We start from the raw sequence: 16,584 nt of genomic DNA, 5'->3' as shown, positions 1-16,584 counted from the left end.
GACAGATGTGTGCCACTTACTACTTAGAAATATGTGTGTATATAGTGGGGAGAACAATCGGATTCTACTAAGGATTAGGTATAAGGGATTGTTTTGATCAAATTTAGAGTTAGATATAACATAACATATAAATCAAATTATCAATTAATCTTTTACTCACCCCTAGCTATTGGTAATTCTATTTTAACTTGGTCGTGACAAGGCTTATATAAGCAAAATATTCAAGTTGAAATCCATGTCAATTTAATTAGTAACTATTGTAAAGTACTTAAATATGTTTTTATTCTTTCACTTTTAACTATCGGACATAATTAAATAATCAAATTCCCGTGAGTATAGTTCGATTTATAGGAACATTGTAATATGCGGAATATAAGTATAAACCCTTAATTTTCTATTTATTCATTTTAAAGGGTGAAATTTTGGTCATTATACTACTTGATAAATAAATTACATTGTCTTTGGATCCACTCGATCTTATCTTAAATAGATCAAGTTCTTGTTTTAGTCTTGTTTGACCTAAACATCAAGCTTGTTTGACTCTAAGAACGAGTTAATCTATTTATCAAATATACTATAAGAAATTAATAATATTGAAAGAAGACACATTTTTTTTGTGCCGGTTGTATAACCTTCGAGCCCGATTGAGAGAGTAATATGTTGAGTAATGTGGAACCCAATTAAGTGGTAAAATCTCCATAAGATTTTCAACGATGTTAATGCACACCCAAATTTGAGTTCGAATATGAGAAGTTAATTAATTTAGAAGAGACTCATGTTGAACGAAGACACATGACATACTAAATTTTTTGAGACTCATGTTTGAATATAGGAGCTATAAAGTTTTTTCCAAAATTACGGTGGCTTTGGAAATATTGACATCACTTAGCTTAAAGAAAGGTTAACTAGGTGAAGAGTGTGAACTCAAAAAATGTGGGGATGCTGAGACACCTCATGTCTTAACTGATTAATATGTATGTGTTCATTTTGTGGTCCTATTATATGTCACGAGGTACTCTTTCCTCAAATGTGGCAAAAATGGAGCAATTTTAATTTTGTTAAAACACACAAATTAAATTTGAATAATAGTATCAAAGTACATATGCTATATATGGAATGAATTGTTGGGATGCTATTGAAATTTCTAGAGAAGGAACCCCGTGAGTATATTTCCAAAAATAAAGTTCTTGTATTTTCTTTAGAGTAGTGATATTTGAATAATCATTTCATACAATTTTTTGTGTCAACTTTTTTTTAATCCACGCTTCCTGAAGCTTTCTTAAAAAAATCCAAGCTCATGTAAAGCCTCTAAAACTTGGTAATAAAGTCTTATATGCATAATCAATGTCATTAACTTCTTCTTCTTGTAAATTAAGTAGTTTGGTCAATCAACTTGACTTTTTTTCTTTTGGTCAAGTGATTTAATGGTTAAGTGTGGTGTCATGGGTTCTAACATCATCTCTCTACTAACTGAGTCAAACTTACATAGACATCAACTTAACTTTATTGTTAAGATTAGATTTTGACATTTTTTAATAGTGATTTAGAAAATATCTTAAACTTAAAAGGAATGTGGACATAATTCAACATTATTTTAGTGTTACCGGTGCATACGAGGAAATTATTTATAAATATTGTGTAGAAAAACTCCTTTTCAAAATTACAATGTGTCAAATATCATACACATTACAAAACTTTAAGATACTAATGTTCACTATTAATATAACTTCATCAAGAACTTAAACAGAATGAGAATAAGAGTATATACCCTAACTATACAATCAAAATTATGACCATGCACAAACCAATTGTCACCATAAAACACCACATTTTTCTTAGTAATATTGCTATCACATTAGAGCCTAATCCACAAAATATTATTATGCATATCCCATTAAGATAAATGATTCTTGAAAAATTAATTCTTTCTTATATAAGATTTATATAACATGCGTAAGAATCCTATATATTATCTTATCTATGCCTTTTTAATTTCGAATTTTGTGATCTGATGAGTCACTAGACTAGAAGCAGAAACCTCTCTATCTATCACCAGAATCATGTGCTTTGGTGAGAGACACAACAGAGAGCATTCAACCTTTCAAACTATATCCCACATGGTGTTATGGGGTCACATTACATTTACTATAAACTTTCACAGGCTCTTTAGCTTATGATGATTCATCAAATTATATGATATCATCAACTTCAGAATCACATGGCTACTCATATATATTACAAAGTACTACTACCTTTTTTTACTCATACAAAGTACTACCTTGTTACTCTATAGTCTATACACGTCAACTTGTGACCAAAACTTTAATCATAGGCTTAGTGTGTTTGGTACAGCGTTTGCAAAACGGTGTTTGATGAAAATCACGGCAAAAAAACCACGTTAGCAAAGAAGTTAGTATTTAGAGCTTCTAAAAATTACGGCAAAAACACGTTGAGAAACATGCAAACGTGCTTTTGTGTGTCGCAAACGGGAAACCAAACACACACTTAAAAGATCTTTTTTTGTTGATCTATCATTATGTCACAATATGTTGATTAGTGTTTTGATGCATAGTAGTCACCATAAAAAAATTGGTTTTATTTTTAATATATGATAGCTTTTATGAATACTTATTTCAATATTTTTTTGAATTTTTTTTTTTCAAAGCATTTTGTGAATATTTTTTATAAGCATTATATAAGCAAAGATATTTATATAAATAATTTTTTATTAAAGTTAAGAAATTAGGTACAAAATTTTCCTAACACTGTCTATATGAAAAAATTAATTAAAATAATCATAATTAAGTATCGAAGTGTGGATTTTATTAATTTGATATTAATTTATTAATGAATTAATTCTTTTTAAAAAAAAAATATAAATTGGATACATACATATTATATCACTCCTTCCATATTCTTGCACTCACTAATCATTCCAAAATGGTAAATATTATATGTTATAACTTTTTTTTGTAAGTGTCTTATATAACTTACTTAGATCCCAGCATATTCGACCATATGCGCAGATTATAATTTTAAAATTCTGGCCATAGCATCATGTATCAAGGGACACTATACACTACCCCATGATACAAAATAATTTCTGACATAACGATCAACTTTGAAAAGGAAAGGAATGAAAGATAAAAATATACAAATGGGGTGGAAAATGAAAATAAAGGGAAAGGACTACTTAGAAAGGAAAATGAAACTGTGTTTTTCAACTTTTGGATTATATTATGCAGGTTTGTTTTTTTTACAGCAAATATAACTTTTGGAGTATTTTGTTTTATATATTTTGTCATTGTCAAATTTGAAACAAGAATTTATATTGCTAAATACTTTAGTTAATTATTTTTAACAATTCATGACACACTTATTTCATTATACATGTGTGTATTGTGCATGAGTATCCTTCCAAATGTAAAATAATTTCAAGCCAAATGGTTAAATTCAAATAGTTAATGAACTTCGATTAAGAATAAACTAATCACGATCTTATTTCTTAAAAACCGAAGGATTATGACAAAATACTACATGCATGATAATATTGAAACACTCAAAACTACACATGATGATCGTTTATGATGAACTACTACACATGATTGATTGTAACAGAAAAATATGACATCCATGATAAAATTGAAACACTCCCTCAACATCGCGGCTTGAGTCTAGGGGAAGTGTGGTCATATTATCATAATGTGATCAACTTATAAATTTTGAATCCCAATTTAAAAAATGCATATATTTAATGTCGAACGGTACATCAAATAAGATTATCTATTTACCTCAAATGAGATTACCATATTTAATGAATATTTGGATGGCCGATGACTTTGTAAAAACCCTAAAGTCTAGCTCTCGCCAAAATATTGAAATAACTTAAGAGTGATTTTAACAATCGTCGGTCCAAACATGCACTTATATAATTAGGGTTTGAATAAGTAATATTTTGTTACATCAACAAATTCACAACCCATGTGATGATGGTCCTCAAATAATGAAGCTACAACTTCTACAAACAGAATAACACGTCATTTATACAAATGAATAAATGAACCATGAAAGCAAAACACATCTCGAGTATAGACATATCACAAGCATTTGTTTCTCTTCTAGTGGCTTTAACTCACTGAACTATATCAAAAGCTGAACACTACAGTTTCCATTTTACTACACTCCTTTTTCACTAAACGATTCCCTACAAACTTTTCTGATGTTTCAGTCACACAGAAACCAAACCAAGCAAGTTCTCAGAACATAACACAGTTAAAGTTTTTCAACGTGGCAACAATGTAGAAGAGGATGACAAAAAAGTACGTTATGCGCACTCTTGTTCCTCAGAATTGTCTTTTTCCTTTGTGAAGATTTGGTAAGCATGGAGAAGTCTTGAAAGGACACGTAAAAGCTGCTATCTATTTGTGAAATTTCATATCTCACAAGACACATCATGAATCATTATTAGTTTATCTAAAAAATAAAACGGAAAATGTTAACAAATATCTAAAAAATTTGTTAACATAACTCAGCTAGCAGCGGCAATACATTGTTATAAGTATAAGTTAAGGTTTGAATCTCAAACATCCCACTTATTCATCTAAAAAAAATGAGTTTTCGCCGTTAGATTTTACTTGATCAAAGAAAAAATGACAAATTTTTACAAAAATATATGTATTAAAAATTAAAGTCTTTAACTTTTTTTATAAATAATTTTCACTTTTGAATATTTAAAGAGTTCTTCGAAGACTTTCGTCAGTGAAATTCAAATAAAATTTACATGTGATGTGGAGCTCTGTTGATGCTAACATGCAAAAATCATTATTGATTCTTCTTCATTTATATAGGCTATCTTTGAGTCATATATACCAAAGTTGTTTGTATTGATTGCATATGCCTAGCATTATATAGCCCACGTACTCAAGTTTTTTGGACCCATGATCGTGTGACATTTTATATATATATATGAATTGAAGGTGCTAACAAAGTGTTTGAGTAAAGCTTATATATCATCTTGCTTTTCTGACCAAGTTATTAATTCTTACATGTACAAAATCAACTTATATTTGAGAGATGCCCACGTGTATGTGAAAACTTGGGGTAGGATCTTTAAAGTGTTTCTCATTAGTATATTGTTGGGTTAGTAGGGGAGTTTGATAGTTTATTCACATATTGAAAAAAAAAAACCATACATAGAGCTGGAGTTAAACACTATATCAAACTTTAAACTAAAATTTTAGACATTAAGTTTATGGATCATTTTATTTATAAAGTATTTAACCTCTATTTTATGAAATAATGAAAAACTTTTTTTTCTTTTTGAGCAAGAAATAATGAGAGACTTCTGATTTATACTTATACTTGTTACACAATATTATTTTGGTTGAAATGAGATTATTGTCGGTCAAGCTCTAAAAACCATACCATATTTTTTTTTTTTTTTTTTTTTAACAATAAGATTAGCTAGGTGAATGCACTCCCTAAACAAAAGAAAGAAATAGAGATCATAGAAAGTTTGTCATAAAACTACTTTCCATAACCTCAAGATTAAAGTAAACTACTCACTCATCATAAGAAGTATTTGGTGGCAAGTGGTTCCAAACCAAAGAGATCCTAAGCCTATTTATAGGTCAAGCACGGTAACATTTGTGAATTACATCAAAAGTCTAAGATTGAATAGCAATTACATAAAATCATTCAAGTGCCCAAAAGAAAAATCACCGACCATAAGTTTAATGACCCACAAAAAATGGAAATTGATCAATAGGCCAATTTAATTGATCAGAGACCCCTAGAAATCCCAAAAATAACTCACTTAATTCACAACATCCAACAATTCGGGGCCTAACTCTTGATCACTCTAGTTGGAGGTCATTATTTGATTTGTAATATTTAAGATGTTTGTAATTTAACATGTGTTAGTAATGTTTTTTTTTTTTTTTTTTAAGCTTGATCTATGGAGCATTCAACTATATTGAGGACAAACCATGTGTATTCTAGTTCATTCCTAGCAAGGATCACAAGTCACCATATATGACCTTATTTGTAGACGGAGACCCGTCTATGCCGGTAAATATGAAGGTTTTGATAGAGTGTGAGAATGCTAGTGAAACTTTGGATACTTTGGAGATATGTCGGATGGTTAGAACTATGGCGTTGAATGAGATGGAAGGTAGTACATAATACACTCGTTTATATGATACTTTACATTAAATTGTCCAAGAAACAGAGTCCGTTATCCAATATCAAGTGAGGTGTAGGAGGATGACTTACTCAAGACTTGCAAACGGGGGGACTCAATATTTTTTTTTTTGTTGTTTTTATTTTTACGCATCTTGATGTTTTCCTGTGACATTGGTGTCTTCATGTCATAATTTTGTATATTGGCATTTTATTTTATTTTTTGGTCTGGAGTATATTGGCATTTTAATACCACGACATTGAACATGTTTAATATATTGACGTTTCCATGTCATTATATTTATGAATTTTATCAATAAATAGTTCGTATTGAATGTATTTGAGTGTTTGAGTTAATGCGTAAAACAAAAGTTCTGTATTTGAGTGTTGAATGTGTTAGTTAAAAGTGTTTGAGTGTTGAATGTGTAAAGCAGAAGTTATGTATTCTGCATTCCGTAGTTCTGTATCTCAAGACGTATTAGATCGCAACTCCCGATCATGAATCAATACTTATCCCTCGTCCCTCAAGTGATTCGTTGCTAAACTCCCAAACTAACAACGATCGGGAGTTAGGATTCGATATGGACAATTTTTGATATTTGAGGGGCATACAAGCATTACAAGTGGTCTATTAAGCAATTTAAAAAAAAAAAAATATAACACACCAAACTCTTCATTTTTTGGTACAAAGAGAAGATATTTTATGCGAAAAAAAATAACATAATCATATTTTATGGAAAAATAAATAAAAATAAAAATAGTAGTGATTACGTTTGTTTTTGGATAGTACGTACGTAAGAATGAACCACATCACACGCATCGAGGAGACTCATCTTTAGCTTCTTCTTCAGCTGCGTTTGGAATTTAGAACCCTAATTTCCACAATTTCTCAAATTTCACAATCCCTTTCTCCCTCAGGTAATTCATATCACATCACTGTCCTAGTAGTAATCTGATACGTGTTTCAATTTCTATATATTCATTGGCTTAAACTATAGCGTTTTATTTCATCGTTCTTTAATATGATTTTTTTGATTTTTTTTTTATAATTAGCGCATTATGGAATCTGTATATGTCTTTTTAATTGGATAAACAGCTTAATTAAGCACTTATGCTATACAAGATTATTAATTAAGTGCTTATGTATAAGTTATTTTTTCATAAGCTTTTCAGCTATCCTGAAGAACTTATGAAAATAAGTTGAAAACAGATTATCACATGTCATAAGCTATTTCCATAAACTCTCCCATGTCCCAAATAGTCTCACAAGTGCTTAAGTTAGTAGATAAGCTCAGATAAGTCAATCCAAATAGGCCCAAGTGATAAATTGGGTTGGGAGGGAACCTTAAGGCGAGGATTACCTAGTTTGTTTGATTCGCGCATTCTAATGATGACTTTGGCATGTGCTAGTTGTGGAACTTGTTCCAATTCAAACCATGGGTACCGAATCCAAACTGATTTTTCGGAAGTGGAGTTGATTTTTAGCTTGTTTTGAAACACTAGGATATTTTCCTTTTTGTCGTGATTAGTTTCCGTTTGTTAAAATAACAGTTTTATCCCATTAAGTAGGGTCGGCCACATGGATCAATCAAACGATACTAGGTCTTCCTCTGCCTCTTGCAATTTGACTACCCTCTATCTGATCTTCTCTTCTTACTACACAATCTACTAGTCTTCTCTCCACTAAGTTTCACATTGTTAGTCCATGGTTTTGTTGCTTTTATTATTGTATGTTTAAAATGGGATTACTCAAAGGATTACGACTACTGGCAGCACTTGTATGACTTCTTGCATCTATGCCCTTAGCACCTTCTATGTACTTATGTGCAAATGAATTTTACCACATCTATCCCTGACGTGAGATGTTAAATGCTAAAGGAGAAATCTTATGCTGTAAAATGACATAACTAGGACTCTATGTGAAAACATTCCATTGCAGTTTGAAATTCTCTGCAAGTTTATCATTAAATTAACTTTTCTTTTGCTGTTGTGATTTGGTGGAATCTGAATTATTCCTTAAATTATGATTCTTTTGCTGTTGAGATTCGATGGAGTCTAAATGTCTAGAGGAAAATGGTTTGGCTATCATTATGATTTATGATAGAACAGTATAACGTCGTTTGATTCGTATAGTTTACCCCACCTAGAGAGAAGGCAGGTTGGTTGTTGTTGGAGATTGGGGATTTTGGCAATTCATCTTGCTAGCTTTTGATACAATTAATTTAGATAGGATGCTGGTGGGGCAGAAAGTCTGAACCTTCATAAAGCATGCTGCCTAAATTCATTCACTTTTCAAAATTAACTAGATACAGATATTTTTACGTAGTACATGAGTTTACTTCTATGATGGGTTACCTGATTCTGAATTGGATATTGTAGTCCAAGGGACTGCATATATTTGTGGTTCCATTCAACAGGTTTAAGGTTATAGTCTGAAATGTCATCAGTGTCTACTCAACCACAGTTTCGTTACACGCAGCCACCATCAAAGGTGCTTCACTTGAGAAACTTGCCATGGGAGTGTATAGAAGAGGAGCTGATTGAACTTGGAAAGCCATTTGGTAAAGTTGTGAACACAAAGTGCAATGTTGGAGCAAATCGAAATCAAGCTTTTATTGAATTTGTAAGTAGAATATGTTATTTTTCTTCCTCTATTGTGTTTTTCCTTTCGAATGAAGCTGCTGATTTTAATTATAAATCATATATCGTTACCTGCAGGCAGATATAAATCAAGCCATTGCGATGATATCATATTATGCCTCATCATCTGAGCCTGCTCAAGTGCGGGGGAAAACTGTGTATCTGCAGTATTCCAATAGACAAGAAATAGTGAATAATAAAACCGCTGCAGATGTTGCTGGAAATGTACTGTTGGTAACAATAGAGGGTGAAGATGCACGCCTTGTGAGCATAGACGTTTTGCACTTGGTAAGCAGTTCTGTATGTCTATGCTATATATGCTAAAAATGTCATGTTGATGCTGTTCTTTTAGTTTTGTGATTAGGTTTTTGCTTTGTCAGGCTATGAAATTTTTTGACATGTATGTAAATAATCGGCAGGCCCATATCAAGGCAATATCTTCGATGGCAGCTTAGTGCTTTTGGAGAAAGAGCTTGTGTGTGTTTGTTTCCTTTCTCCTTTCCTTAGAACTGCCTCTCTCTTCCCTACTCTCTCCCTCAGCTCCTACATTTTTGTAGTTTAGGGTTTTACCATTATTTTTTTCATCTGTGCAACTGCAAAGTGAATTAGTAAGCAGTTTTCCTCACAGAGCATTTGTTTGAATATAAGTGACAAAATGATTAACACTACTCACTACCTTTGAAATCTTTAACATAATAATTATTTTAGTTTTATGTTTGAAGTTGTTATTCTTTTAAGAAAACCATTTTCAAAATAGAATCATCCATATCCCCCTGGGGCATGCCCCAAATTTTCTGCAGTAAATGCTAGCAGTGTTGTTGAACAATTGTTTGGATGGACTAGTTTCTTCATGTTTCAATAAGCCACAATCTGTGCTTACAATAGTCTAATTCATCATTCAGCTAAATATGTACAAGAGAAGTATTCTATTAGCATTTCAAGAGATACATTGATTTGCTCAAACATGGATTCCCCAAACAGCAAAACAGTAATATTAGTAACAGTGATACTATAGGATCATAACAGAAAAGTGAAACTGTATTAAGTTAAACCAGAGCTGATGGCTCCTCAATGAGAATTTTCTCAGTCCAAAACTACATAACAAACTCTGTGCTTTCTTTCTCTGCGTCCCCTCCTTTTTACTTTCATTCCCTCTGACCAACTTACTCCAAGCTCATGCTTCAATTACTCATTACCCTATTCTCCATTTTCTTTTTCCAAGAGTAGGGTCTACCATGATCTGTGTCATAGAGATCCGACAAAGTTTTACGTTGGCTGTCGAGGCCTAACACAACCCTCTCCTTTTACCCGAGCTTGGGACCCGCCTTGGGTGGTTTAAATGGATAAGAGCCTCAAGTGTTTTATGTGATAAGAAAGTACCGCTTCAGTTGAAATGAAAATTCTATCAGACCGCAGTCAGACCAGCGATGTGGTATGATACAAAGTGTTGTGCGGTTGAGAACCAACACAATAATCAAGTAAGCGTAGCAGAGATGAGGATGTTGTGTTGGATGAGTGGTAAGACTAGACGGGATATGATTAGGAATGACATCATTAGAGAGAGAGTTGGAGTAACACCTATAGTAGAAAAGATGGTAGAAAATAGGCTTAGGTGGTTCGGGCATATAAATAGATGACCTGCAGATGTTATAGTACAAAGAGTAGATCAGATGGAGGAGAGTCAGATCATAAGAGGTAGAGGAAGACCTAGAAAAACTACAAGAGAAACTATTAGGAAATATTTAGAGTTTAATGAGTTTGATCCAGATATGGTTTATGATAGAACGTTATGGCGTAATTTGATCCATGTAGCTGACCTTACTTAGTGGGAAAAGGATTGATTGATTGATTGATTGTTGTTGTTGTTGTTGTGGGGTCTACAATGATCTGTCACGACAACAGTAGTAGATTCTAATGTAGAACCATTGTCCCGGAGCTGAATTCTGAAAATTATCCTTGCCAGATTCATACTCCCAAGTAGTATCATGATTAAAATCTCCTTTCCACATAACAAACTACTGCCTAATAGGAGAACCACCCCTGATTATCTCCCGACTAGCCAAGACACGACTGAATCTGCCAACACTACCCCCAATTCCATAGTTAAAGTAGCCTTGAGGGGAATAATCACCAATTAGCTTGTTCAGCGGGGAGACTTGGAAAACTGGACGAACCCTTGAATCTGGGGGTAATTTTAATTTATAGGGCACCGGTCTATATCATTCTAGATTCTGAGATGAACCATTGTAATGAGCAGCCAGCTTTTGATTAACTCAGATATGCAAAGACTGCCGTCTGTAAGGTCTAAAGCTTGTAAAACACCCATTCAACCTATCTTAGAAGAGTCGTAAAAACTGTTAACCTGCAAAAAAATTATTTGCATTTATCTTGATCAAGTTTTGCTTGAGCTGATTAAGAGCTTCATCCCGATCCACTCATTCTTGATCCACTCTCAACTTTGGTCTTATGCCCAAATTTTTAAATGTTTGAATGCAAAACACCGGAAGGCTTGTTTTCAAATGAGTTCCTTGAAATATGAAAAGCTCCTTCTAAAAATTGCTCAAGTACAGGGTGTCAAGATCACTACTTATAGTGTGAGGACTCCATGTAGTCTAATCTCCTTGTCAGAAAGTCCAGCTACTATCATTGCTGCATATGGTTGGCATACTTAGACAAGCTATCGACAAACACATGTATGCTTCACGGCCCTTGGATTGGGAAGGCCTGTGATAAAAGCAATAGAAATATCCTCCCAAATCTGGGTTGGAATCCAAAGAGGCTTTAGTACTCCTGTAGCAGTTGTGACTGTGTATTTCTACCTTTAACAAACATCACATGATTGGATAAACCAATATCAATTTCCAGCAATGTCTCTATATGTGCATAAATAACTAGAGTGGCCTCTAGAATGAGAAGAATGATATTCCAACAATTATAAATGGACATAAAGAAGTGGTTGGTATGACCAAATGATTCTTCCAATGCAACAAGACACCATGCGATAGTCAACTCTTGATCTTAAAGATGAATTTTGCTGCAAATCATTATAATGATGTGCCGAGAATGATTTGTATCAATTGCTTGATTTTGCAATAAAATCCATTGGACCAAACTTACGACAAGGAAGCTTAAAAAAAACAGTGCCTTGGGTCCTTCCATGTTATGCTTGGTTATTTTTAGTATCACTTCCTCAAAGGTGTTATGTAGTTCAAAAAATAAACTTCAGTTATGATAATCAATCTGTCTGGGTCCATGCCATCAAACTTGGGTAGGTCCACTTTCCTCGCTTACAGTAGATACTCCTCTCTGCATCCCCTCTTTTTTATTGTTTCATCCCCTCAGACTATTTTACTGTCAGCTCTCCCTTCACTTACTCATTACCTTACTCCCATTTTCTTTTCCCTAGAGTTGACTCTCCATAATTTTGGCCTGCCAACAGCACTGGTAGATTCTGCAGTAAAACCATCCTCATGGCCTCTAACAGATGCATAGTGATAGTTTTTTCCAACCATCCTCATGACCTCTAGCAGATGCATAGTGATAGTTTTTTCCAAGCATGGCTGTTCATTAGTTTTTTCTTTCTTCTATGCACAATGATGTTTGTTAATTTATGTAAATGGGGAGCTGTTTTACTTATTTTGAACTTCTAGATTTGTTAACGATCTTATCTTACGCAGGTTTTTGTTAATATTAGGTCATTAGATATGTTAATTCTAGAGTTAATTCTTGATTCTATATTTGTTAATTTTGAGATCCTGAGTTTATTGCTCTATGCAGGTTTTTTCAGCCTTCGGATTTGTGCATAAGATTACTACTTTTGAGAAAACAGCTGGATTCCAGGTTTCATGATTAGTTACCCTTCATATATTTTGGTTTTATTTTCAGTGCTATGGGCACAAACTTATTCTAAATACAACTGTTTAGGCACTGGTACAATTCTCAGATCAAGAAACTGCCACTTCTGCAAAGGATGCTTTGGATGGAAGAAGCATACCTAGGTGACAGTTGTATTAATTTTTTTGGCATGGTATTTAGTTCAACTGTGTTGAATGTATGGTTGTTAATGTGGTGCATTTCTTGGTTAACTGTTTGACTGTTTTAAATAGTAATGTTTATTGACTTCTGGAGTTTATACACTATATTTGCGTTTGTTGTAATTGTTTGAATCATTGAATGTGTGAAATATGGTTAGCTACATCATTCCAACTGAACCAATCACGAGTAGAAAATTTGTGTAGTTTGACTATAATTTAGTAGTTACTTGCATCTTCATTGGCATGATAGCCTTTATACATTAAGCATTATTGTTGCTCAATTGTTGTTTGTTTATGATGATTGATCTTTACTTTTTTTTTTCTCCCTCTGTATCAGCTACCTGCTCGCAGGGCATGTGGGACCATGCACCCTTAAGATCACATATTCTGGACACTCAGACTTAAGTGTCAAGTTTCAAAGTCACAGAAGCAGGTATTACATATTTCATTGGCATCTAAGGCATACATGAAACCTATGTTCTACAATTTATCTTTCCCCTGGTGATTTGTAGTTGCTTCATTGTCATGGGCATTGGCTCTACATCGCACCCTTCATACAATGTTTCAGCCCTTTTATTTTCACGGCTGAGTAACCATATCTTTTTCTAGTTTATGTATCCCTTTTTTCTGTTTGTTTCAGAGACTACACTAATCCATACCTTCCTGTTGCTCAATCAGCTATGGAGGGAAGTGGACAGGTAACCTTCTTGAATATGCAAAATGAAGCCTTCTCAATTGCTTATTTTAACTTGATATATATGCACTTGATTCACATTGGCGATGGGTACCAACCCTTACACTTTTGGGCTGCCATGTATGTTGACTTCCTTACCAACTAGCGCCGTTTTATAATAATTTTTGCAGTCCGTGATGGGTTTGGATGGGAAGAGACTGGAGGCCGAGAGTAATGTTCTTCTTGCATCGATTGAGAACATGCAATATGCTGTAACCTTGGATGTCTTGCATATGGTACTTTGAGCTGCAGTTAGCAGTTGTCTATTTTTGAAATGATTGATTGACATCACAGTTTAGCTGATACTGTACTGCTTTTTCTTTGCTATTTGTGTCAGGTTTTCTCTTCTTTTGGACCCATCCAAAAGATTGCAATGTTCGATAAGAATGGTGGTTTACAGGCTCTGGTTCAATATCCAGGTTAGATTCTTTTAATACCTTCATTCATCTTTGTTCCGATATATTGTGTTTCTATTGTTGATTAATTTTTCCATACTAGTGTGCTTGTCACTGTCAATATCCCCCATGTTGCTTAGGGTTTAAATTGTTAATTTGGTTATAGTATTCAAATGTGCCTATTTTTCTTGGTTTTGTGAAAATCAGGCACTTATGATGTGTGTCTTGGTAGTTTCTATCCATTTGACCTTAAAACTAAGGCTTTGTTTGGGAGTTTGGAGGGGAAGGGAGGGGAGGGTTTTGGAGGGATGAGATTAGAGAAAAAAATAGAGAAATCTTTCAAATTTTTTGAGAAAGTCGTTTTGTAGAGAATGATAAATTAATACTTAATCAATGTATTTTTAACTTTGAAAGTATTATAACAACATAGATTGGATCTGAAAAACTTACCCAAAACCCTCCAAACTACTCCACTACAATTTTTTAGTTCCCCCAAATTAGGGGGATTTTGTATTATGAAGAAAACTAACACCCCCCCGCCCCCCCAAAGCCCTCCACTCTCATAGCTCTCCATTATTACTTCACGGAGATGATTTTTTTTTTTAGATTGAAATCTCTAAATGGAAAAAAAAAGTGGTACTTCACGGAGATGTTTTGTTTTAGATTGAAATCTCTAAAGAGAGATGCTTTTAGGTAAATTTTCTTCTAAAAAATTTCTTCAGAAGTGTATGCTTGTTTTGGTATGTTTTAATATGAAAACTGTAGATCTATAAATTTCATGGTTTGGGACTAGCAAAAATTAATAATTTGTTAAAAAAATAGAAAATCTGAAGTGATTTATTCAACATTTTCTGGGTTGGGGCTGTAGTTGCCGCCTGCTTCGCATTGGCTGTCTTTGAAACAGTGTATGTGAGTCTGAGCAATGATGATTTTGGATTGGTTGGTACTTAGAAACATTTAATTGTTTTATTATTTTATAATTACAGTTAATGATATTGTTGAGATCTTAAATTCTATGGACTACAGATGTTCAAACAGCCATTGTGGCGAAGGAAGCATTGGAAGGACACTGCATTTATGATGGGGGATTTTGCAAGCTTCACCTCTCCTATTCACGTCATACTGATCTGAGTATAAAGGTAACCAGACTACACTGTCCATAGAATAGGTATTTATGTCTTTTTAGCATGAGACTATTATAATGGCTAAAAGAATGGGTATACTATAGTGCAATAGAAAATGCAATCTTTCAAAGATAGAAAATACTAATTGAAAATACAGTATTTCATACCTCAAAATGTATCTTCCACTAGTATAGTATAAGATAATACTGTAGTGCCCCATCAATTTACTTTGATACTGTGATATAATCTTTCAAAGAATATGATCCATTAGTAGTTGTTGATCACATGAAAAAATATATACTCCTGTTATGTGTAGTATGGAGTTTCAGTTGTCTCAGACTCCGATTTTGTGTTATTACAGGTCAATAATGACAGAAGCAGAGACTATACCATGCCAACTGCACCACCACCAGTTATGAACGTTCAGCCCTTAGTTTCGGGGCAACAACAAGCTCCCATGACTGGTCCTCCTGCTCAACAGTACAATACCGCTCAGTACGCTCCAAATAACAACCAGAATTTTATACCTCAAAATCAGCCTGGATGGGGAACAGCTCCACCGCACACAATGCAACAACGGATGCATAATAATCCTTACATGCCACCTGGTACAATGCCACCACAAAATGGCCCTGGAATGATGCAGTATCCCGGTCACATTCAATAGCCTCGCTCTTTCATTTAAACTAAGTCAAAATTGGCGAACAAATCACTCGGCAGAAATGAGGACTATCATAAAAATTATGATTTGTGATTCTGAATCTGTTTGTTTCCACTTTCCACCAAATTAAATTTTGAATTTTTTGGATGTAATCAATTTTTTTAAGAACTTTTAGTTGGATGGTAGCATCTGAAAACACTACTCTAGTGTCTTTTATTTATTTATGTCTTCATGATTTCTTTTAGCTTGACAAAAAAGTGTACTAGCTTGTGTGTTTTTAACTTTCAATACAAGCGTAACTGTTAATCCCAGAAGAAACAACACAATTGTATGGCAATGAAAAAAAAATTCTGGGGCGTATCACACAAATAATTGGTCCGGCACTCGATATAGTTTTTCCACGAGGGAAGATGCCTAATATTTACAACGCTTGAGATGCTTGAGATACTGTTGGCCAAGAAATTTAAAATTATTAGAAAATAATAGAGTTAGAGCTGTAGCTATCTACAGATGGTCTAAAAATATATTACTGTTGATCCCAATTAAAATAAAGGGTTAAATATGTTTTTAGTCCTTATAAATATGTCAACTTTTCGTTTTAGTCTCTCTAAAATTTTCCTTCTAGTCCCTATAAAATTTTCAATCTTCACTTTTGGTCCCTCTTTTAAAGTAAACTCATATCTAGAATTCATATTTTTTAATAAAATTTTTCATAAAAATTCAAAATATTATAAGAATCACTTCAAAAAAAATTTAGAATTTTTTAACAAAACATGAATTTTTTATATTGTTTACGGTTAAAAATTCATATTTAATT

General features: G+C 33.3%; 1 protein-coding gene across 1 annotated transcript; it reads left to right on the top strand.

Annotated features, from left to right (window-relative positions):
* The first annotated feature begins 6,949 nt into the window (after window positions 1–6,949).
* Window positions 6,950–16,024, top strand: LOC25482365 (polypyrimidine tract-binding protein homolog 2). Its single transcript, XM_013610915.3, has 11 exons — window positions 6,950–7,098; window positions 8,560–8,803; window positions 8,899–9,108; window positions 12,598–12,660; window positions 12,745–12,818; window positions 13,192–13,287; window positions 13,495–13,552; window positions 13,719–13,823; window positions 13,925–14,006; window positions 15,009–15,121; window positions 15,468–16,024. Exons 2-11 carry the CDS (start codon window positions 8,618–8,620, stop codon window positions 15,771–15,773), a joined length of 1,293 nt encoding a protein of 430 aa, XP_013466369.1. The 5' UTR covers window positions 6,950–7,098; window positions 8,560–8,617; the 3' UTR covers window positions 15,774–16,024.
* Window positions 16,025–16,584: the final 560 nt, after the last annotated feature.

The sequence above is a fragment of the Medicago truncatula genome, chromosome 1 (genome assembly GCF_003473485.1).
Source record: "Medicago truncatula cultivar Jemalong A17 chromosome 1, MtrunA17r5.0-ANR, whole genome shotgun sequence".
NCBI lineage: Eukaryota > Viridiplantae > Streptophyta > Magnoliopsida > Fabales > Fabaceae > Medicago > Medicago truncatula.
Note: the sequence above shows the minus strand (reverse complement) of the source record. Positions and strands in the feature narration are given on the sequence as shown.

What these genes read in the sequence shown, in the direction of transcription:
- LOC25482365 (XM_013610915.3), top strand. Translation starts at nt 8,618, where the DNA reads ATGTCATCAGTGTCTACTCAACCACAGTTTCGTTACACGCAGCCACCA. An exon ending in GATGGAAGAAGCATACCTAG is followed by an intron (nt 12,819 to 13,191) that starts GTGACAGTTGTA and finishes CCTCTGTATCAG; the next exon opens with CTACCTGCTCGCAGGGCATG. An exon ending in ATACTGATCTGAGTATAAAG is followed by an intron (nt 15,122 to 15,467) that starts GTAACCAGACTA and finishes GTGTTATTACAG; the next exon opens with GTCAATAATGACAGAAGCAG.